The 22,527-nt window shown below is 44.7% G+C and overlaps 1 protein-coding gene across 1 annotated transcript in view; it reads left to right on the forward strand.

Annotated features, from left to right (window-relative positions):
- ARHGEF26 (Rho guanine nucleotide exchange factor 26) overlaps positions 1-22,527 on the forward strand; it is a 113,829-nt gene that overhangs the window by 80,063 nt on the left and 11,239 nt on the right. Inside the window, exons 10-11 of the mRNA XM_004598087.3 lie at positions 5,047-5,201; positions 20,789-20,998. Coding sequence (XP_004598144.2) covers positions 5,047-5,201; positions 20,789-20,998 — 365 coding nt within the window. The remainder of the gene's footprint in view (positions 1-5,046; positions 5,202-20,788; positions 20,999-22,527) is intronic.

The following is a 22,527-nucleotide window of genomic DNA, read 5'->3' on the forward strand; positions in this document are numbered from 1 at the left end:
GAGAAAAAAAATCCTATTTTCCTTTTTAAATTTGATAAGTCTCTAATGGATTTTTTCCTCTTTCATTGAACATCAATCATTTAAGATTTCTTTAAAAAGTCTGTTCTCTGGAAACCCAAATTAATTTTTAACTGAAAAATTACCCTAAAGGATCCTAAAAATAAGTGATCAACATCAGTTCTTCGTTTCTGAATTCTGTCTATTCTCTTTTGCTTCAGTGATTAAAATATTTACAAGCCTGAAGGAAAGTATTCTAAGCACGGATTTACCGTGGCCCACCTAATTCATACTGCATGGAAGCACTAACTAGTACTAAATAGAAATGCTCATAAAATCTTAGGACCTTATATAACTTTTTGGATAACAGGGGGCACTTTTGTTCAATTGATTTTTAAGATGAAAAGCTAGAGTTTTAAACACAGGTTAGCTGATTTGTCCAGGTATATACACCCAACAACAACTTTGTTTGTGGAAGATAGTAGGGAAACAGAGACAAGAGTGCTGCTCTCGGGGAGCTTACTGTCTGCCAGACAGAACATCAAAGAGCTTGAAAGCCTGTAGCTGTTACAGTGCAGATGGTTCCTGGGTGAACAATGATTGACTTCCGGCGTTTCAACTTTATGATGCTGTGGTAACCATAAACATTCGCTGGAAAATGCAGCTCTTTTCCTACAGAGGCTCCATGGACCTACCGAAAGGAAGAGCTGGGCAAGATCATTTGGGACATCGCAGAGTTCTAAGCATGAAAGGGACAAGTTAGATGTGCATTTAGTAATGCTAGCTTCAGCACTGTAGGAAAGAAAGGCTTTTCTAATGTGTTACAAATTCAGAAGTCATGAAAAGAAAAAATGCTGGGAAGGGCACTTGGCCTTGGTGTTCAATACGGGACTCCCACATCCCACAATCGAGTCTCCGGGACCGAATCCCAACTGTGGGAACAATTCTCAGTTTTGCCGATGTGGATACAAAGTGATGACTTAGTGGAAGGGGCCCTTTCACCCATGTGGGAGACCCATGAAGAGTTCCCAGCTCCTGGCTCCTAGCTCAGCTATGACTGTTAGAGACATTTGGAAAGTGTCTGTCTGTCTCTCTTTGTAGCAGTCATTAACTGTGGGGGACATGCGCTGAACAGCATTAATGAAAGTGAGGCAGGGATGTGTCTCAGACAGTGGTTCTTGGGAAATCGTCATGGACCTGGAGTTGGCTGCCTGATTTGCAGGAGTAACTGCCACATGGAGTGTCGGTACAATCAGGGGCATTACCTAAATATGCATGTCTTGGTTTTCTGGACTGCAAAATGGATCTGACAAGAATACTTGCCCTTATGAGGTTATTGTGATGATTCAATTAAGAGATGTTAAAGATACAGGACTGACCTGATCATAGTAAGCAAGCAATGGCAAGGTTCAGAGACATTGTAAGAGTTTCAGGGAATGGCGTGCATGCCTGTTGAAGAGTGAGTAAGGCGTGAAAATGTTTAAGAACGTCAGACTTTTCTTTCAGGAGGTAACTAGAAACCGGACAGGCCAGTGATAGCAAGTGGGAGAGGCACTAAACTGAGAGATCATTTTTAGTGAATGGTCTTTAGAACATTCTGTAGGTTGCAGAAAGGGGAGCAGGAGAAAGAACAAGAACACTGGGGTGGAAGCATGGAATCGGGTGTTAGCTGGAGCCATGCTCATCACCTGAGATGGGAGGAAAGAAGCAAGGGTCCAAGAGAACCAGCCGATCACTGTGCAGAGATCAGAAACCAGAGACCAGTTTATCCCAGGAGCCCAGCCTTCTTTTTCTAGAAGTTTCGTTAATAGAATTGGGAAGGACTATTTTTGTCTTTTAAAAAAATATTTATATATTTATTTGTTTGAAAGGTGGAGTTATACAGAGAGGGAGAGATAGAAAGAAATCTTTCATCCGTTGGTTTATTCCCCTAAATGGCCGCAACAGCCGGCTGGACCACCCTGGAGCCAGGAGCATAGGATCCCATCTGTTTCTCCCACTGTGTGCACAGAGGCCCAAACACTCATTGCTTTCCCAGGCTAATTAGCAGAGAGCTTAATTGGAAGTGAAGCCGCTGGGACTTGAACTGACACCATTATGGGATGCCAGCATCATAGCTAGGCAGAGGTTTAACATGATGTGCTACAATATCAGGCCCTAGCTCTTGTCTTAAAATGGAATGTTTGGCCTTGCGGAGAAGTTGAAGGTTCTAAAATTAGTCCTTGATGCATTGAAAAGTGAGCTGTTGTTGGTGAATGTACTCACTGGCTAATGATCTGGGATCTCGTGGAATAGACATCCGACATGTAACAAGCAAAAGAACTCTAATGTGTTACACATTTTAAATGCTGTAGAGTACAGTTTGGCAGTTTTTCAAAAAGTTAAACGCAGAATTTCCATATAACTAGCAGTTCCACTTTTAGGTATTTACCCAAGAGAACTGTAAAGAGATGTTCAAACAAACTTCTTACAAGAATCTTCAAGGCAGTGTTGTTCCTAACAGCCAAAAAGAAACGACAACAACAAAAACTGAGAAATAAATCATTGAATGAATTGATAAGCAAAGTGTGGAGAATCCATTGACAGTGAAATAATATGTGGCTATGAAAAGGAGAACATTCTGTTTTGTGCTGCAATGTAGTTGAATGTTGGAAATGTTACAATGAGTGAAAGAAAGTAGACCCTGCGATCACAGTGTTTAATCCACGTTTGTGAAATGTCCATTATAGGCAAATCCACCATGTTAGGAAGCAGATTACTCTTTGGCAGGTGCGTGGAAGAGAAGTAGGGAGTTAATGAAAGTATTCTAGAGTTAGTGATTGCTGGTACATCATTGTGAATGTAATTAAAACCTTGAATTATAGATGCACTTGGAAGTGGTGAAACAATGAACCCCTTACTATGGATATTTTATGTCAATTTATTAAAAAGATCATTTTCTGTTTATCAGGTCTTCCTTGTTTGCTGTTCCATAAAATTGGTTATATTTTATGCTGAGGTGGCTAATTGTACAGGATTACAATAACAGAAGAAAAGTAGACATTGTTATGTTTTTAAAAGATTGATGTATTTATTTGAAAGGTAGAACAATAGAAAAAAAAATAGGAAGGCAGAAGATCTTCTGTCCCCTGGTTCTCTCTCCAAATGGGCTAGGCCAGAATTGGAGGCAAGCAGGTCCATCTTGATCTCCCACATGGGCGGCAAGGACACAAACACCTCAACCATCTTCTGCTGTTTAGAAACTAACCTAGAAACAGCAGCCAGGACCAAGCTAGTACCCCCGAGTGGGATGTCACCATCACAAGCAGTGTCTTCGTGCCACAGTGCTGGCCCCATACACATTATGTTAGTACTGTTAAGATGCTGGGGTTTCCTTTCTAATTTTGGGTTCACATCTGGCTTAGCATTTCATTACCGGAGGAGTGAACAACTAGACAGTTGTTCTAAGTTCTTTTCACTTGCTTATTTTTAATGGGCTCTTCTTTAAGAAAATCGGTCTGAATTAGTTAAATTCTCTAACGAATTCTGAAATAGAAACCATCGATCCCATCAAATTTTTGTTTACAAGAGAAGCAAAGAAAATGAAAGACACTGCCAATGTGAAGGGTTTGTGTCAAAATTTCGTTTTGTCTGGGGGAGTATGAGGAGTTCACAGAGTTAATGTCTTTTCAAAACAACAAAATAAAATAAAGCTCTTATTTTTCATCTCCTAAAAACGTAGTATAGGTTGTCCACTGGAATAGAACCATGAGGCCACCCTTGCTTTGTCCTGTAGGGCCGTTCAGAATAGCAAGATTGCCCTGGGGTCCAGGTCATTACAGCCCCTTGGGAGACTAAAGCTGACACATGGACTGTGGTGGTCTCCTTTGTGCTGATGGTCGCGTGATTATCCGCTGGTCATTGGATGGGACCCTTTGGGCCTCGGCTGTCGCTGTGGGCTAGCTAATTTGACTTTTAGGGGACTGGAAACTCCGTGATCTGCTGTAATAGCCAGTGATTAAAAGTTTGGAAGTAGCCCTCATTATTTGTCTTACATTTTGTATCTTCAGGATAATAGTACATAAATGATGTGCAAGCTTCATACAAAGTGTTTTTTTTTTAAATGAAATCCTTTCCTAACTTTTTTCATTTCCTTGCTAATATCTTCAATTTCCTTCAGCTATTTTTAATCACTCTTCCCTGAAAATGATGACATTTGAGTGTGCCACATTACTACATTCACTGTTTTGTGCATCCAAGAACTTTTTCTATTTTATGGAGATTGTTTTTAAATTAAATTTTTTTTTGGCAGTAACTACTTCTGGTAAATTTCAAAGAAAAAGCTCTGAAGGGTACGGATTATTCAGTGGTTTTGAGAGATTTCCAGTTGGCCTGTGTAAGACAGAAGAAGAAAAAGGTAGTATATGATTCCTTGGATACAGACTTTTCTGCAAGATGATGGCAGGTTACTGTAGAAGAGCTCTGGTGGTCAGAAAGTGATATGTTTTTAGAGAGGATGCTATCTTGTTTACACAAGGAAAGCTTTCATGAACAGAGGAACAGGTGTTCTGAAAAATAAGTAGATAGTTATTAGACAAAACATAAGCCTGTGGAGCATGTTTGTCTCTTGAAAATGAACTTCTTAGTTCATAAAGAGAATGTAGATTTTAAGTTTCTTGTTAACTGAAGCATTTTTCCTGTATTCATTGATTCTGATTTGAAATATTAAAAACCATTGCACTTAGCACAGACAGATTTCACTATGGGGCCGTTCTGTTTCAATCTTCCTTTCCAGCTGACAGCTAATGGAAGCTCATACTTTTTGATTGATCCAATAATAGTTCCTCATTGGATTTTAACTTTGTGTTGGCAAGTTAACATTTTCACCTGTAGAATCAGTCGTTCCATTTCGTTTTGTCTTGGAGGGCGATCTGTACAGTTCTAATTATATTTTGCAATTTTCATCTGTGAAGTAGTGGCGCATGCCATCATGTATACATCACTCGCTTTTAAAGAGTCTTTAATTGGGCTTTGGGCACCGAGTTTTTCTCTCTGTCTTTTCTTTCTCAGCCTTTTCCTTTAGTCTCCTCTTCCCGGTGGTTGGTGAAGCGCGGCGAGTTGACAGCCTATGTGGAGGACACGGTGCTCTTCTCCAAGAGGACATCCAGACAGCAGGTCTACTTCTTCCTCTTTAACGACGTGCTCATCATCACCAAGAAGAAGAGGTAAGCCCGTGTATTGCACAGCTGGCAGTATGTCCTGGCTCTGTCGGTGCGGTGATTCGGTGCGTGCTAGGCTGTGCAGCCTTCAGGAGCTGGAAATAGCGGATGTGTAGTTTCCGCTCAGTGAATAATAGTTACATCGGTGCTTCATTTTCTTTTCATGACACATGCAGTTAAGACTTGACGCACTAGCAGCATCGTAATTCGAGCCCGCCTCTGTTGAGCTGTCCCCGTGTGCAGGGACACTATTGGAGGCATCTTGCGCCTCTGCATCATTCCATTCTCATGACATCTGTGGAGCAGCAGTACTCTTCTCTTCACTGTTGTTCAGTCTTGTGTCCTAGAACCTCTCTGTGAAACAGGTGCAGTTGAGAACCGGCTCTGGGGCAACCGCAGTGCTCCTTGTAATTGAGCCTAAAATTCATGGCTCCTAAATTATTGTTAGTCTGAAAAATTCCCCTGTAACTGGAAAGGGGTTTGCTATGACCAGCTCTGAAAGACATCCAGGAGGAATATTGCAGAGGCCTTTGCTTTGCAGTATCTGTTCTCTTGCACAAATGCATGTGTGTGCATGTGCTCACATGCATGCGTACGTGCACGCGAACACACACACACACTCACACACACCCACCCTTCAGCGCTGCCTTTCTGCAAAGGAGCGTTCTTCGTTAAATCTATCCAGTTTGTGCAGGATTATAAAACATGTTCCTGTTGGTCCTACAAATATATTCCATTTTTCCTCCAATATGTCCGAGTGACACATGAATCTGTGGTGTGTAATTCCACACATAGTGGAAACAGTCATGGGCTGAATTTGTAGCATAGAGGAAGAATAGGGGTAGGTCATGGGGTACAGTCTAGTCAAGGTGAAAAAGCACAGACCCTATGAAAATACAGAATAAATGCCACAGTTTCTTATGAAATACTTGTTTAAATGGTTCCTTGAGTCGATGATTTTGTGGCTTCATGATTTAAACTGAATTGACATAGAGATTGAACTTTGTTTTACTGCTTTTAACGTGATCATAGTAGGACATATTTCAGGTGCTTGGCTGTCTAGCTGAATGGCAACTGTGTAAATCTACCCTGAAAAGCCATACTCTGACTATAATAAATATGTAAAGATGCTGATAATTGTTTTTCATGCTTAGCAAATAGTGTTTTCATAGCTCCAAGGAGAAGGTATTTCTCTTACCTAAGGTAGTTCAAGCAGCTCCAGTAGGTAAGTGTATTTTACAAATAAAGATCAAAGATGAATTGTAATTTTTGGATTTTTATGTTTTGGAAGTTTCCAATAAGCATATTTCCTTGGCTTTCTTTAAGATACTTTGTTTTCGGGAAAGAGTGATTTTATTTGCCTCTTTAGATACCAGATCCCTTGACTTTTAACATTTTCCAGCTGTTGAAATATTTGTTCTGTCTTGATGGAACAAAGGGTTTAACTACACTTTTGATTTATATGATAAAATATACATTGACAGTACCAAGCCAATTTTAAACATAAATCTTGTGTTGAGTCAAATGGTTTTGATAACTTGATGAAAATGTTGGGCGTTTAAGTCAATATAGTGCAACGTTTATTCTTGAACTTGCCGAGAACTACTCCATAAGGAGAGACTTGACAGTTGGCATTGGGGTCTCTGCTGCTTCCTTCACTGGTGGCTGTGCCATTAGAGTTAATGTTGTTCTCCTAACTAGGCAACATGTGCTTGCTTGGATATATCTGAGCTCATACTAATACAAGAAAGCCCGAGATAGACAGCTCCAGGGGCAAGCTGCTGACTTTGCCCAAGGGTTTGTCCTATCTCTAGGGCGCCATAACTGAGGGACAGTTCTGGAAGCCAGCAATTGTGTTTGTAACCTCAGTACACCGGGAGGGTGACGGCAGACCACAGAGGCTCGGTAAACAGGCTGCGGTAAATAGCCACAGTGTGCTCGCCCTGTTTACATGACAAGGGCTTCCAGGAGGCAACTGCAAATGCCTCGCTTGCCTGAGGCAGCTGCGAGCTGATTGAGAAGCTGTGTGCAAGGCAGTGATTTGGCTTGACTGCAAGGTAGAGATAAAGAGTGACCCGAGCCAGCTCCCCGGGACTCTGCCAACACCTTCTGCCTAATTGCAATGCCTTGATTTGCTCAAGGAGCTTAGCTGTTGACGGTCCAGGGATCCTCAGCTTCAGGGACGCTCCCTGGCCACTGGGAGAGGTAGCTGGGGAGGACCGGCCATCCTCCTCCCGTTCCGGCTGCCAGCTAGTTCAGGCTTAGCGTGTGGCCTGGGATGTTAGGAAGTCTGGCCTCCCTAACTTTGTGGTGTATGTATTATTATGCTCATGTTTTCCAAGGGGGGGTTGGACAGTTTTTGAACGCAATAATTTTTTCCTTATTTTTTAAGAATATTAAAAGCTTAAAAATTTCATTAGTGAGGCAGCTTGTGAGTCATTTTAAAAAATGTATATATATATGCATATATATTTTTTATTGGAATGTCAGATATACAGAGAGGAGAGACAGAAAGGAAGATTTTCCATCCCATGATTCACTCCCCAAGTGGCCACAACAGCCAAATCTGAGCCAGGGAGCCTGGAGCCTCTTCTGGGTCTCCCATGCGGGTGCAGGGATCCAAGGCTTTGGGCCGTCCTCAACTGCTTTCCCAGGCCACAAGCAGGGAGCTGGATGGGAAGTGGAGCTGCTGGGATTAGAACCGGCATCTGTATGGGATCCCAGCATGGGCAAGGCAAGGATTTTAGCCACTAAACTGCTGCGCCGGACCCAGCTTGCGAGTCATTTTGTTAGTAGTCTGTTCCACCAGATTTCAAAAGGATGTGAGTTTCTTTCTGTTGCTCTGGATGAGAAGGCAATTTCTTGGGTTTTTGCAGCTTTGCCTGGATGTTAGCTGCGCATGAGCGAGATTTCAGAGCCTTAGTGTTTGGGGCTGTAGATTCTTTGCTGGGGGTGGACGTGGAATTTCTTGTGCATGGTCAGATGTTTCTGCAGTATTTCTAGCCTCTACCCACTGTTTCCTAGTGATGCCTCTCTCCGTGGTGACAACCAGGGATGTCCGCAGACATTGCCTAGTGACCGTGGGGTAAATCACCCGCAGATAGGAACCACCGTACTCGAGCGATGACATACAAGACCAGCTCTGCTGCAGAACATGAAGATGTGTGTCGATCTTAGCAGATCTCATTCAGTAATAATAATAATATTATAAAAGTAATTGTCAGGTTGCACTCAAAGACACATGAATAACCAATTTGTGCCCATTACCTTACTATAATTACCTAATTATAGAATGCAGCTACATATACAGACTTATGGTGTAAATATTATCGCCTCTTTGTTTTGAAATGCAAAAACTGCACTTAAGGCCTACATAGGTTAACAATTATCTTCCTCTGTTTTTCTGAAGCTAAAGTAAAGTTTTCCTCTCTGCAGCTGCTATATCCAGTTGTCACAGAGTGAGCAGTATCAACATTTCTCAGCAACATCCATCTCATCCTTTGGGCAGGGCTGAATTCCCACATCCATTGAGGGATATCTGGTTCTCGCGAAGGGGTCGGTACCTCCTCTGTACGGTCCCAGGGCCCCGACCTTCCTTCTGTGGCCTGCGGGGCTCAGTGTCCATGCCTGTCTGGATATCTTGGTGTTTTCAGCACATGGCCACATTCCCAACTCACACTAGATCGTTTTTAAAATGTTGGTATTAACGTGGGCTAATCATGGGAGTGACTGACTATAGACCATTTGAAAGAATACTCGGTGGGCAGACTTCCTCACTTTCTACCTGCAGGCTAAAATCTGTTTCATTCTTGCTTATATTTAAAGTACATATCATTTTGGCATTATATTCCCTTTTTGTTTTGTATTATTGTATTAACTGATGTTTTTAGCTGTGAATAAGTGTACTCATACAAAAGTTAAACCTACTGGAAAGTTAAGAATGATGAATTTTTTCTGCCTCTTCACCCCCCCCCCCCCCCGCCCGCCAACAACAGCCACACACACATTAATCCTCAAAATAAAAACCAAAGCATCAGCTGATTTTGGGTAGCTCTGCTTCATACTCTGCTCCCTCTAGGGAGATCCATTGTTGGATTTCCAGGGCAAGCTTTTGGTTGCAAGTAACGAAATTCCCAAATCAGAGCCGCTCAGACAACAAAGATGTTTACTTCTGTCCTGACACCTGAAGATACGGTGGGCGTCCTGGCGCCAGAGTCACTCATGACCAGCCATTCCCTCTTCTGCAGGCTCACTGGATTCTGGCCTCAGCTCTCATGCCCAGGTCTGAGGTCTTGTTTTACAGATGGCACCTCCGGGTTTGGGCCTTCACCTTCACAGACACTGGAGGGAGACATGGGCTGGGAAAAGAGGCTGCCACGGAGGGCTTCCCCCAGCTGGCTTTCCCGTTGTATGGGCAGAGGAAAACCTTTCCCAGACAGTTCCCACAAGACTTCTTTCACTTCATCTTCTTGTTCATTCTTGGATGGAAGACTTCTTACGGTAAGGAAAACTGGGAGAGTGAGCAGTTGGCAAGGAGAAATGCAAGAACTGAGTGTTTTGTTTGGCCCAGATGCTTCCTTGGGGCTCAACACGTGGGTGCTTGAGGGCTAGGGAAGGCGGAGAGGAGGGCAGTCTGTGAGATAATGGGTAGTTGGAGCTCTAAGTGCTAACGCTGTGCTCCGCAGCACACATGTTAACACATGTGAGTGGTTTGAAAACAGGAAAAGCCATAGGAAACTGTCAGCCAGCACCTTGCCTTCAGGATAAAAGGGGTAGAGATATTAACTTAAAAGGCAAGCCAGGTGATGGGAGGCAGTGGTAGTGACATGGCTGCGAATCCAGGAGTGTCCCTGGGGAGCCGTGGTCCTCCCTCCAGGCCTGGCGTACTCTTCGCACGGTTACAGTGTGCAGGGAGTGAGGCCTACTGTGGACCTTGGGCTTGATACCTGCCGTTGCTGTAACCTGGTCTAGCTTTGTTCTCTGAGACAGTGAATGAAGTCATGTCCTCCTTTGGTTTTTCATCCTCCTCCCCCGTCCTCTGCCCTCGGATCATCCAGGAGTGATTTCTGTAGATACTCCCTGTAGTCAGCTCGGCGGTGCTAACAGTGGCAGTAGCGGTCAGAACCTGCGGCACCGAACAACTGCAGAGGGCCAAGCGCTCACAAGTTGCTATTGCTGAATCCTGTCACTTCACATGCAGGCTTTCCATTTTACAGACAAAGATGCTGCTGCAGAGATAACGTCTCAAGGTCGCACCAAGCCGGGTTCTGTGTCTGATTCCTAAGGCCCGGTTTCTTGTCTTCTTTCCTTCTGAAGTTTTTTAGAATGTTTTTACCTTTACCCTCACCTTAAAATATGAGGCAAAGTGGTCTAGAAAGGCACATCTTTTTAATTTGAGAAAGTTTTTGTGGGGTATTTATCTAGCTTGGCTTGGAGGTAAGAGAACATTATAGCCAGTACCATGCTGTTTTTGCAAGTTTTCTGTGACTTCAGCTAGTCTAGCCTCAGAGTCTGGGGAAGAGTTTCCCTCTCATAACATTTCCTCCCTAAAGACATTAAGGCAGTACATTTCCACTTCCTAATGCCTGGTTCCATAAATATTGTATATATTTACATAACTTTGCTCTGTGACACGTTAGACTCATTAAAAGTTAGATTTTATATATATATGTATATATATGATTGTCTGTACTCTGACGTCATGAACATGAGGTCATTGTCTTAGAACTTGCATTTTCCAAGTAGTCTGAATGCCCAGTTGCTTCAGGCCGTGCAACTCTCCTCAAAGGGTCATGGCCTACCTTGGGCTCATTTTAAGATAGCTGCAGTTACCTGACATGTGCTTTATCTGCAGAGTAAACTCCTTCCTTGGGAATTGATATCTTACACGAGATCGGGTGCATTCAGGGCGGTATGGCCGTAGACTGACTGGAATTCCTCCAGCACCACCAGAGTCACTCACTGGCATCTATTCCTACAAGAAGGTTTTTGATTCCTGTTTTTACCTCTCTTGTGATGCATTTTTATTTTAGTAGCATGGTTGTTAACTTCACATTGATGGAAACTTACTATTTTTACCCCGATGTGGACTGTACGCCCTGATTCTGTAGGTTAGCAGATGGATAATGGAAGTGTAGCACAGACTGATATGTTCACATATGAAGACAAAGTGCCGTAGATCTCTATGTACACAGGCCAGAGATAGACTCCCAGTGAAAGAACCCAAACTGTCCTAACAGTCAGAGCATGGACCCCTCACAATGGCCATGCCTACATTGTCAGGAAGCACTTCAACAACACCACGATGGACTTGTGACTGTCCATGAAGAGCATCCGTCGTAAAACTAGAAAGGAAATCAATGTCGAGGTGGTGGGAGGGGAGGAGGGACCTTGGGGAAGGGCCCGGGCAACCCCAGAACCTATGGAACTATAACATAAAACAAAATAAGATATGTTTAAAAAAAGTATCTTAGGCAAAGGGAAGAAATTAAGATTCTGCTTCAAGGATGTTTCAGTCTCAGAATGTAAAACTTCGTTTTGTCTGGCCATTGTGGCGCAAGTTCAAAGTGGTGAGCTTGGGCAGAAGAGCAGAGAGCTGGGCTTTGGTTTTCTTCTGCTGGTCCCTGCGCCCTCGATTCTTCCGATGGAGGATTGGTGATGCCTGGCAGAGCCAAAGGTGTCAGTGCTGAGAGGCGCAGCCTAGATACCTGGGTCAGACAGGACTGAGCGCAAGTCTTGGTCGCTCGGCCTTGTGCGTGTTCTTCCTGATCCCGGAGGTGCTGAGACTTCTTGTTGGTAGAGGGGCAGTGATAATGTCCTTGACACCAGGAGTGCTGGTGAACATTCAGTTAATCCACAGCGAGGAGCTCTGCTGGCTGACTGCTACGCTGTCATCACTACCATTGTTACATTGTGTTTCTCTAAAGATCTTGCTTTACATCAAATCTACTTCTCGGTTATTTTATTGTTTTAAAATTGGCTCAAACTTTTTTTAAAATGATATATTTATTTATTTGAAAATCAGAGTTGACCAGAAGGAAGAAAGAGACACGGGGAAGAGAGTAGGGCGGGGGCAGAGGAAGGAGAGGAGGAAGAGCTTCCGTCTGCTGGTTCATTCCCTACATGGCCTCGGTAGCTGGGGCTGGGCCAGGTAGCGTTCAGGCGCCTGTAACTCCATCCTGCTCTCCCTGCTTGGCTGCAGGGGCACAAGCATTTGGACCATATGCCATTGCTTTTCATGGAGCGTCAGCAGGAAACTACAGTTTCAACTGGTGCCCATATTGTATGCTGGTGGTAAGTGGCAATTTAACCCACTAGACCACGATGCCCATTCCTGGTTCAAAACCTTGATGCCCTTTCCACAAACCTGAAGGCTGTGGCCTATTCTGAAGACCAAGCTAGAGCTAGGGCCCCTGAAACAAGGCGAGCTTGAGGCTAAACTTGTTACTGCTGTGCTATTCCTTCCTTAACCAACATGTCAGACATCAAAGGAGTGATGGAGGATAACTATTGCTCTATGTCTGTTCTTTTATAAATTGGTGGGAATCATGTGTACATTATTGCAGCCAAGATATTCTTGAAATATCCTTCACCACTGATTAGGAAGGACTGTAACATCGCAGTTGAAGAGTGGAGCGGGCCCAGTTCAGTAGCCTAGTGGCTAAATCCTTGCCTTACCTTGCCTGTGCCAGGATCCCGTATGGGCACCAGTTCATGTTCCCATTGCTCCACTTCCCATCTAGCTCCCTACTTATGGCCTAGGAAAGCAGTCGAGGGCAGCCCAAAGCCTTGTGGTCCTGCACCTGTGTGGGAAACCTGGCAGAAACTCCCGGCTCCTGACTCCTGCCCTTGGATTGGTTCAGCTCCAGCTATTGTGCCACTTGGGGAATGAACCAGTGGAATATCTTTTTCTCTTCTCTCCTTGTCTCTGTATATCTGTCTTTCCAATATAAATAAATAAATCTTTTTTGAAAAAAGAAAACAGAGTGGAGTGAGGGTCTTTTTGTTTTGTTTTGTTTTGTTTTGCTTTTGCCTTTTTATTGGAGGAATTGGTTGGTGATCCTGAACTGAGCTGTGGAGATGCTCCTGTAATTTGGTGTTCCGCTTGTTGAGAATTTGCCTGCTTGGGCCTGGCACAGTAGTCTAGCAGCTAAAATTCTCACCTTGCTTATGTTGAGATCCCATATGGGCACTGGTTCTAATCCCGGCAGTCCTGCTTCCCATCCAGCTCCCTGCTTGTGGCCTGGAAAAGCAGTGGAGGATGGCCCAAGGTCTTGGGACCTTGTATCCACATGGGAGACCTGGAAGAGGCTCCTGGCTTTGGATTGGCTCAGCTTTGGCCGTTGTGGCCGCTTGGGGAGTGAATCAGTGAATAGAAGATCTTCCTCTCTGTCTCTCCTCCTTTCTGTATATCTGATTTTCCAATAAAAAAAAAAAAGTTGCCTGCTTGCTTTGTACAACTGTGTACGTCCAGGTTGTCCCAGGCAGCAAGCTCAGCGAGGTACTGCAGGCCTCGTGCGGCCCACTTCCTCTTGTTTCAAGGATAATGGATCTGGTACTCCCACGGGCATCCCAAAAGATGCTGGACTGTGGAATTTGTTCATTGCTGGAGTCAGGGATGGGAGTTTTCTTGTCCTGGTGTCCGTGAACACAGCAGGTCTCTCTTACACGTGTGGTCTGTGCCTTTAATCTTTGTTCTGCGCTTCACAATCAGGTCAGAAGCGTGTGACGTGTTGGTTAAGCCTCTGAATGATTTTTGCGGGATTGAACATGAGTGTTTGAAATCAGTTTCTTTACAGATGCTGTGCTTCCTTTGGCTGGTCTGTGCTCTTGGCAGCTTATGGATTTCTTGACATGGTTAGCTTTAATTGTGCTTGGTCTACTTGCCCATTTGCAAAGCACAGATAATTACCAACTCTAACAAAATGTTAGGCAATATAAAAGTATGGTGTTCTGTTATGAAAACAAAAAATAATAGCTAACATTTACTGGGTATTTACAGTAATGTGGGCATGAGTATAAGAGCTTTATACACAAAGAGATAATGAGTGTGTTATCTTGTTTAATCCTCACAGTAACCCCAGGGGTTCGGTGCTATTATCCTCATTATACAGGTGAGAAATGTGAAGCTGCTCAGTTCATGAAGCATAGGTTGGTGTGAGTGACAGACATTCCGCCCACACCGCGCACTCTGACCTGCTATGCTGTCTTCACTACTTTAAAATTAGGACTCGCTCCACTTAGGACTTGTTGGTATAATTCTAACACCACGGTTTAAAACTGACTCCAACCTCAATCAGGGCAAGAATTTCATCCTCTTGAAATGAACTTCAGCAAAGCCCAACGCCTCCATCCCAGCGGTGCCTCACTAGTGTGTATTTCTCAGTACACTGAATTATTTATTTTATTATTTTATGGGACAGTTCCGTAGGCTCTGGAATGTCCCTGCTCCCCCGCGCGCAGTCCCCCACCTCTCCACCTGGCTTCCCCTGTGTCCTTACAATAGTGTATTCCTTCATAATCAGTCATATGTCAGTCGTTCTGCTATTTAAGTGTATCCTGACGTTGTATGTGTTTTTATTCCAGTTAAGCACACAATCCAGCATAGATTTAGAAATTATGTTTTAGGAGGGGAAGGGAAACGAGTTGAAATCATGCACGTTTCAGCAGAAAATAACAAGAATGTCCTTTGATCTCATACAAACCCGTGGATCAGCACTCCTGGGAGAACGCCAGAGCCATACCCCCCTCCCCAGCTGCCCCTAAGAGAAAAGTGAGGTCTGAGAGAATGACCTCAAAGAAGCAGGACTTACACGTTTCAGAGAAGGCTGGGGATGACGAAGATGGAGTTTCAGGATATCACCAATCGCTCTACATGGCCGGATTCTGTCCAGTGAGAACGGTGAAGCTGTCGGATTTGGTGGCTTCTGGCAGGCTGTGGTGACCTTGGGACCCATTTCAGTGGCCTGGAAACACACGGTCTGAGAAAAGACAGGCAGCTGCTCACTCGGGAGACATTTGTCTTGGCACAACAGGTTCTAATACAGGTCCTCTCAAGATAGGAAGGCCATGTAGATATTCTTGAAGCCTTTGCAAGGGGAGATACTGAACGGATGCGAAACAAATGTCACTGTCGTGAGAATCTGTTTCCAATGTATGTAGTGTTTTGCTGTGGATAAATGTTAATAGCATCTTCTCTTTACTTTTAACTCTTTTACAAAGGGGAGAATTGCAAGTGTTGCTTGGGTTGGTTTGTATCCAGTTAGGATTAGCCGGTTGAGCCATGCGGCCAGCCCCCACTTTGTGTCAACTTTGGGCTGTGTAAGAGGGATCAGCATGATGCAGGTGTTAGGGCTGAGGGCAGTGGGCTGTGGGAAACATCCTCTCTTCCTGTGGCCCTCTCTCACCACTTCACTTGCCACTCTGTAGGCTCCACCCGATCGGCTCCTCTGTGTCCCAGCTCTGTTCTTTATTAAGCACCCAAGGAGACTGCTCCCAAAGGTTAAGGTGGGAAGGTGGCGATTCGCCAAGGTTTATGCAGGTTTCAAAGCACCTCCTTCACAGAGGTAGGCCCTGTGGGTTTATGCCCAACAAAAGGATCTAGCCTATCACTCTCTCTCTCTCTCTTTAAATATTTATTTATTTTTATCGGAAATTCGATATACAGAGATGAGGAGAGACAGAGAGGAAGATCTTCTGTCTGCTGATTCACTCCCCAAGTGACCGCAACAGCTAAAGCTGAGCCAATCCAAAGCCAGGAGCCAGGAGCTTCTTCCGGGTCTCCCACGTGGGTGCAGGGTCCCAAGGCTTTGGGCCATCCCTGACCGCTTTTCCAGGCCACAAGCAGGGAGCTGGATGGGAAGTGGGGCCACTGGGATTAGAACCACTGCACCCATATATGATCTTGGTGCATTCAAGGTGGAGACTTCAGGCACTAGGCTAATGCGCTGGGCCCACAAATACAAACTTTTAAAGGAGAGTTCCCTTCCACCAGTTCGCTCTCCCAGTGTCCACAGTCGCCCCCTGGTTGAGGCTGATGCCGGGAACTGGGATTCAGGCCAGGTCTCCCACACAGGTGTCAGGAACCTGATCAGTGGAGGCATCCCTGCTGCTTCTGGGCGTGCGTTATCAGGAAGCTGGAGCCTGGAGCTCGAGCCAGGTACCGAAGGCAAGCACGCCATGGTGTGAGTCAAGGGACCCTTGACTGGTGTCTTCCTCCAGGCCGAACCATCCATGCCTGCATTTCTCCCCTTGTGAGAAACAAAGGATCGTTGAAAATATTACAGATTATCTTCGTCCCCCTCCCAGGGTGACCCCTGGGCTGGGCAGCCCGTTTTTCCTATGCTTACTACTCTTGCATATGAATATGTGCAGTACTGGTCTTTTAAAAATAGATGGAGATCACATGCAGTTCTTAACTGTTTTCCTTCTGTGAAAGCAATAAATATATGTCTAGTATGAGAAGTTCCAACTTTTATAGGAATTATGGGATAGAAAGTGAAAGTACTCCGTAGTAATGTTTTAAGCCACTGTTGACCATGCAACAGTTTTTCTGCCCCTGGCTTATCTTGCACATAATAGAACTGATCATTAATAGAGCTGCTTAACATATTTTTAAAGACATTTGTTTTTATTGGAGAGAGAAAGATGTTTCCATCGTTGCTTCGCTCCCCAAATGGCTGCAACAGCCGGAGCTGAGCTGATCTGCAGCCAGCAGCGAGGAGCTGCTTCTGTGTCTCCCATGTGGTTTCAGGGTCCCAAAGACTTCTTGTAGTGCCCCACTTTCAGGCCATAAGCAGAGAGCTGGATTAGAAATGGCAGCTGGAACACGGACCAGCCCATATGAGATGCCAGCGTCAATAGGGCAGGCAAAGGATTGGCCTGTTGTGCCACCACGTCAGCCCTGAGCTGCGTAATGTTAAATAATGTCTTCCAGAGGGGGAAAATGCTTGGGATACGTGTTTCCCTTCACATCCTGTTCTTTACTGAAACATTTTCCTTATGTGAGAAAAGAACAAAAATATGTCACAACAAAGGTTACCAGGACTCGAAGTGGGCTTCTTCAGGGAGACCCACAGTCGTTCTCACTTAGGGAGCAGGCTTCTTTAGATTTGGCTGGATTGCTGCGTCTGACAGGAGCTGCTGCTCGCGCGAAGCAGGCCGCCCTGATGCGCAGCTGGGAAACTTGGAGCACATATAACACAATTAAAGGAAGTCTCCGTGTAAACTTCTCCACGCAAAGAAAGGTGGTTTTCCCATTTGCCCTTTTCTGAGCAATTTAACTTCCTAATTCCACGATCCAAATTGTTCCAGAGACTATGTAAGCCATGTGTTTATTAAGTGATGGAGACAAACACGGGGAAGTCTGATTCCTATCAGGAAGGAGGCGAGTTCCCCGCCAGGTTAGCCTGTCCTCGCTGGGTGTCGGGGAGCAGGGCCAAGGCGAACGGGTCGTGAGTCGCTCCCTGAGCCGTCCTCTCCCTCCTCCTCCTCCAGCACGTATTTTAATACCGTGTTAGGCTTCCAGGTCAGGATGAGAGAGATGGCCAGACATGGGAAGAACGAGTCTCATTTAGCTTCCAAAAGATTCCTGTGGGAAAGCATTCATGATTATCATGAGATAGTCTGTTTGAGGGTGTATTTGGGAGGGGGAGGCACGGGCCCCAGAGTGAGATAATCTGCAGTTTTTATTCCTTTGGGTTTGAATGGGAGCTGACAGCAATAAATCATCAATTTACCTCACTACTGCTCAACGGAGTCACTAAAAGCGACGGGAATGGAATGTAAACAACCATATGATTCATTTTGTGGTGCAGAAGTGTACTGGCTTAGAGAAAATAATGACTGCCCTGTTTCGGAAGCGGAAGCTTGGGATGTGGGAACGTTTCCTGATGAAATGAAGAGGCTTCATAGATGTGTGGGAATGGATACACAGGGGGGACGCGCGGGAGCAAGACGGCCACGGGTGATCGCCTGAGCTGGACCTGGGAAAGAGCAGCGGCCACCGACCGGGGCCAGCGGCCACCGACCGGGGCCAGCGGCCACCGACTGGGGCCAGCGGCCACCTGCGCCCTCGTCAAGAGCATCGCAGCTGGTGTTGCTTAAGAAAATGGCTAACGAACTATCCTTTCTGGTTGCTTCTAAAAGACATACTGCCTTAATGAAACATACTGGCTACCTTAAGTTGTATTGAAGCAAGCACTCAGGGAAATGTAAACCCTGAAAATTAAGAGAATGAGTGGGGAAGAACTTACATAGCTTATTTACACTAATTTATTCAGGTTCTTATGAATGCTTTTCTTGAATTCTGTCAGGGATGATAGAATGGGGGAAGCTGCGTTATGCAGAAGACTCCTAGGAACTGGAATCATTAGACTATGACGTAGCGTATGCATGTCTTTGGAAATACCTGTGGTATCTAAACATTATTTAGAGACCTGCATGAACCCCGTGTTTAAAATGTTAGATCTCTTTGATTTCTCCTTCTGCCAGCGTCCTTGTGCCAGTTTGTGTACTGGCTGTTCCACTTCCCAGTCCTATTCCATACCTATAGCCTGGAAAAGCAGACAGGGGCCCAAGTCCTTGGGACCCTGGCCCCGTGTTGGAGACTGGGAAGAAGCTCCTGGCTCCTGAGTTCAGACCAGCTCAGCTCTGGTCACTGCTGCCTTTAGGACAGTGAAGCAACAGAAGGAAGACCTCTCTGTCTCACTCTCTATAACTCTGACTTTCCAAGTGAAATAGATAGTTTTTTTTTTTTTTAAACAAACAAAAAGAAGAGTAACTGGGCGTGGTGCGATGGTTCAATGGCTAATTCCTCACCTTGGACGCACCAAGGATCATATGGGCGCCGGTTCGTGTCCCAACTGCTCCACTTCCCATCCAGCTCCCTGCTTGTGGCCTACAACAGCAATTGAGGACAGTCCAAAGCCTTGGGATCCTGCATCCACATGAGAGACCTGGGAGAGGCTCTGGGCTCCTGGCTTGGGATCAGCTCAGCTCTAGCCTGCTGCAGCCACTTGGGGAGTGAACCAGCAAAAGGAAGATGTTTCTGCCTCTCCTTCCCTCTGTAAATCTGACTTTCCAATAAAAATAAATCCTACAGAGAGAGAGAAAGAAAGAGAATAATTGGAAGGTACTGAGAGAGGACAGTAAGAAAAAATCCTGAATCATCTTTTTCTGTTGTTTTGATACTTAGTTTTTAAAATGTTTGTTTTTTATGTTGTTTTGATACTTAGTTTTAAAAATGTTTGTTTTCCTTCTGAGTTCTGTGTTATTAAGTGCATTTCTGAGTTGTCTACACATTATCAACCTTTTTATACTCTGCTAAAAAAATGACCTCTTTGTTTCTAGTAAACATGGTCTCTTAAAGACATAACCGTATTTGTTTATGAAGTGTATTACTCTGCTTCCTCCTTGTATAAATACCATGTGTGCTTTAATAAATTTCACTTTGTGTATGAAAAGCAATTTATACCCTGGGTGTGGATGTTACATAGTCTTAGGAGAGGTTTGGAAATTTTTTGTTCTATTAATTTTCCAATAATACAGTTTATTATCCTGGTAACAAGCGAAGGTAATGGTTTGCTGTTTATTGATAGCTGTTTGCGTTTTGTAATGGTAGAACCTTGGGAAATCAAATTTTGGAAATAAGAGTTACAAAGAGTGGCAGGGGCAGGTTTGCAACATGGGATAAAACAAGTAACACAAAATCTTGAACAAGGTAGCTGGTTCTGAAATTCCTACTTGTGTATGACTGGGATTAGGATTTTTCTGTCCTCTTAGCTCCCCTGAACCCATACATTTGAATTTATTGTTAAATAAGGTTTAAAACAAGGTATCTGAAGTTTCCAAAATACATTAAAATTTTGTCACATATTTATTCATTTATTTAAAGTTACTTATAGAGCTCTTCCATGCATAGCTACAAGCTACAAGGAGAGAGAGCTGCATCTAACCAGGTCTGGGATTTGCCAGGTACAACCAAAAAGATGAACATGTATGTAGGAAATGGTTATAATTAAGCATACAAAAATCTGAGCCAGGTAATGAGATATGTGTGAACCAGAAGACATGATAAAGATGGGGGAAAAGATAAGATCAATGACTTGTTAGGAACTAGCTTGCTTAACGGTTGTTAGGGCTGGGTTTTACAGGAGGTGATTTGAAAAGACTTGGTGTAGCTTAGGGAGTGGTGTGTTCTTTCCTCTTCTGCGTGGTCCTTCAGGGATGGGGGAGGCCCTCAAGCCCAGAGCAGCGGTGGGGTTCAGGTGTGTCTACCCATGTAGACACTGTCAGGATGCATGCTCATCTCACTTGTAACAACAGTTCCAAGATGATCCCTCATGAAACAGATGGTTTCCCACTCTTTGAAATTGCTTTTGTACCTGCAGTGCAGTTCTACTATGCTAAATAAATGAAAATAGCAATGAACAGGTTTAATCGATGGAGGTTAGATTAACTCATAACCAACAGATTCCAATCTATATTTTAAAGTTGTTCTGTGCTCCTTTTCTAGCCGCTGCCACTTTCTCCCCCACAAAAACTGAAATCCTCTCTACTGAACGACTAACGTGTTCTTTCCCCTTCCTGAATAGCGAAGAAAGTTACAACGTCAACGATTACTCCCTAAGAGATCAGCTGTTGGTGGAATCCTGTGACAATGAAGAGCCTAATTCTTCTCCAGGGAAGAGCAGTTCCACCATGCTGTACTCAAGACAGAGCTCCACGAGTCACCTGTTCACTCTCACAGTGCTTAGCAACCATGCCAACGAGAAGGTGGAGATGCTGCTTGGGGCTGAGACACAGTAAGTACCTCCAGGGAAGGTCTGTCTCCTTCGCCTCATTGGCCCGATGCGCAGACTCCCACAACACAGTAGCTGCTGTTTGTTGTTGTCAGGTACCTGCTACACACCAAGCAAAATGTGTGGATGGTTTAACCAGATGTTGTGCACATCATTTTGTTACACAAAAAATGGGTATTGTTATTTCTGTCACTGCATAAGAGGTGATTTAGGTGGTGTGGTTTGTAAAGTGAGTTAAGAATCATGTTCTTTTTATGATCAACAAAAAATGCAACCCACAGCCTTAAGGGATGTGACTCAGGCAGCCGTTCGACTCATCAGAAGCGATCCCTCAGTCGCCTGCTTTCAACCAGAAACGGAAACCCTAGTGATTTCTGCCACAGGATACTCGGTTTAAGGGAACGGACTGATGAACTCTCTCCAATCTAGAGTTTAAGCAAAGGCAAACCAGGCATCCTACGTGCGCTTGAAGCTTCACCAGCAACTGCTGTGCAGACAGATCCCTCACTGAATGAGCGGCAGCGGGGCGATCTCCAGGCCCACCTTAGGGACTCAGTCTGTTTGGAACTGACATGATGGCCAGGTGTTGTTGAGTGTCGTGAGGAGGTGCAGCAGTGGGAGGAAAGTGTAACCCCCCTATTCCTTGTTACCTTTGCTTGCTCCTTGAGTCTCTGCATGTTTGTGAGCTGGGGTACATCCAAGGCCAGGGCTGAGTAAAGGCATGTCTTCAACTCAGAAAGTAGCTTAAGGGCCCGGTGCGATAGTCTAGTGGGTAGGGTCCTCACCTTGCATGCCCCAGGATCCATGTGGGCACCAGTTCACGCCCTGGCTGTTCCACTTCCCTTTCATCTCCCTGCCTGTGACCTAGGAAGGCAGTAGAGAGTGGCCCAGGGACTTAAGACTCCACCAACTTGGGAGAGCTAGAGGAAGCTGCTGGCTCCTGACTTCGGATCAGCTCAGCTCTGGCCATTGCAGCCACTTGGGGAGTGAACCAGTGGATGGAAGATCTTTCTGTCTCTCCTTCTCTCTGTAGGTCTGTCTTTCCAATAAAAATAAATAAGTCTTTAAAGTTAATTTAAATAAAAAAGGAAACTGGCTTTAACATCTGGGCAGTGAAAACAGACCTAAACTTCTTTTGTTTGGGGAAAGTTGCCTTCAAAATGGAATTGATGGGACCAGCATTGTGGTGCAGTGGGTTACGCTGCCGCGTCTGGCACCGGCATTCGGCATCAGAGTGCTGGGTTAAGTCCTGGATGTTCTACTTCCGATCCCGCTTCCTGCTAACGCACCTGAGGAGGAAGCAGATGATGGCCAAGAACTTGGCCCACTGCCCCAATGTGGAAAGTCAGGGTGCTGATGCAGGCCACTGGCTTTGGCCTGGCCCAGACCTGGCTGGTACAGCCCTTTGAGGAACGAACCAGCAGACGAAAGATCTCAGAAGCTCTGTTTCATTCTTTTTTGCTCCATATTTAAAATAAATAAATCTTTCAAAAACAGAACTTGCTATGTCTAAAATTTGGATTTTATGTGAA

Source organism: Ochotona princeps, chromosome 3 (assembly GCF_030435755.1).
Source record: "Ochotona princeps isolate mOchPri1 chromosome 3, mOchPri1.hap1, whole genome shotgun sequence".
In the NCBI taxonomy this organism is placed as follows: Eukaryota; Metazoa; Chordata; class Mammalia; order Lagomorpha; family Ochotonidae; genus Ochotona; species Ochotona princeps.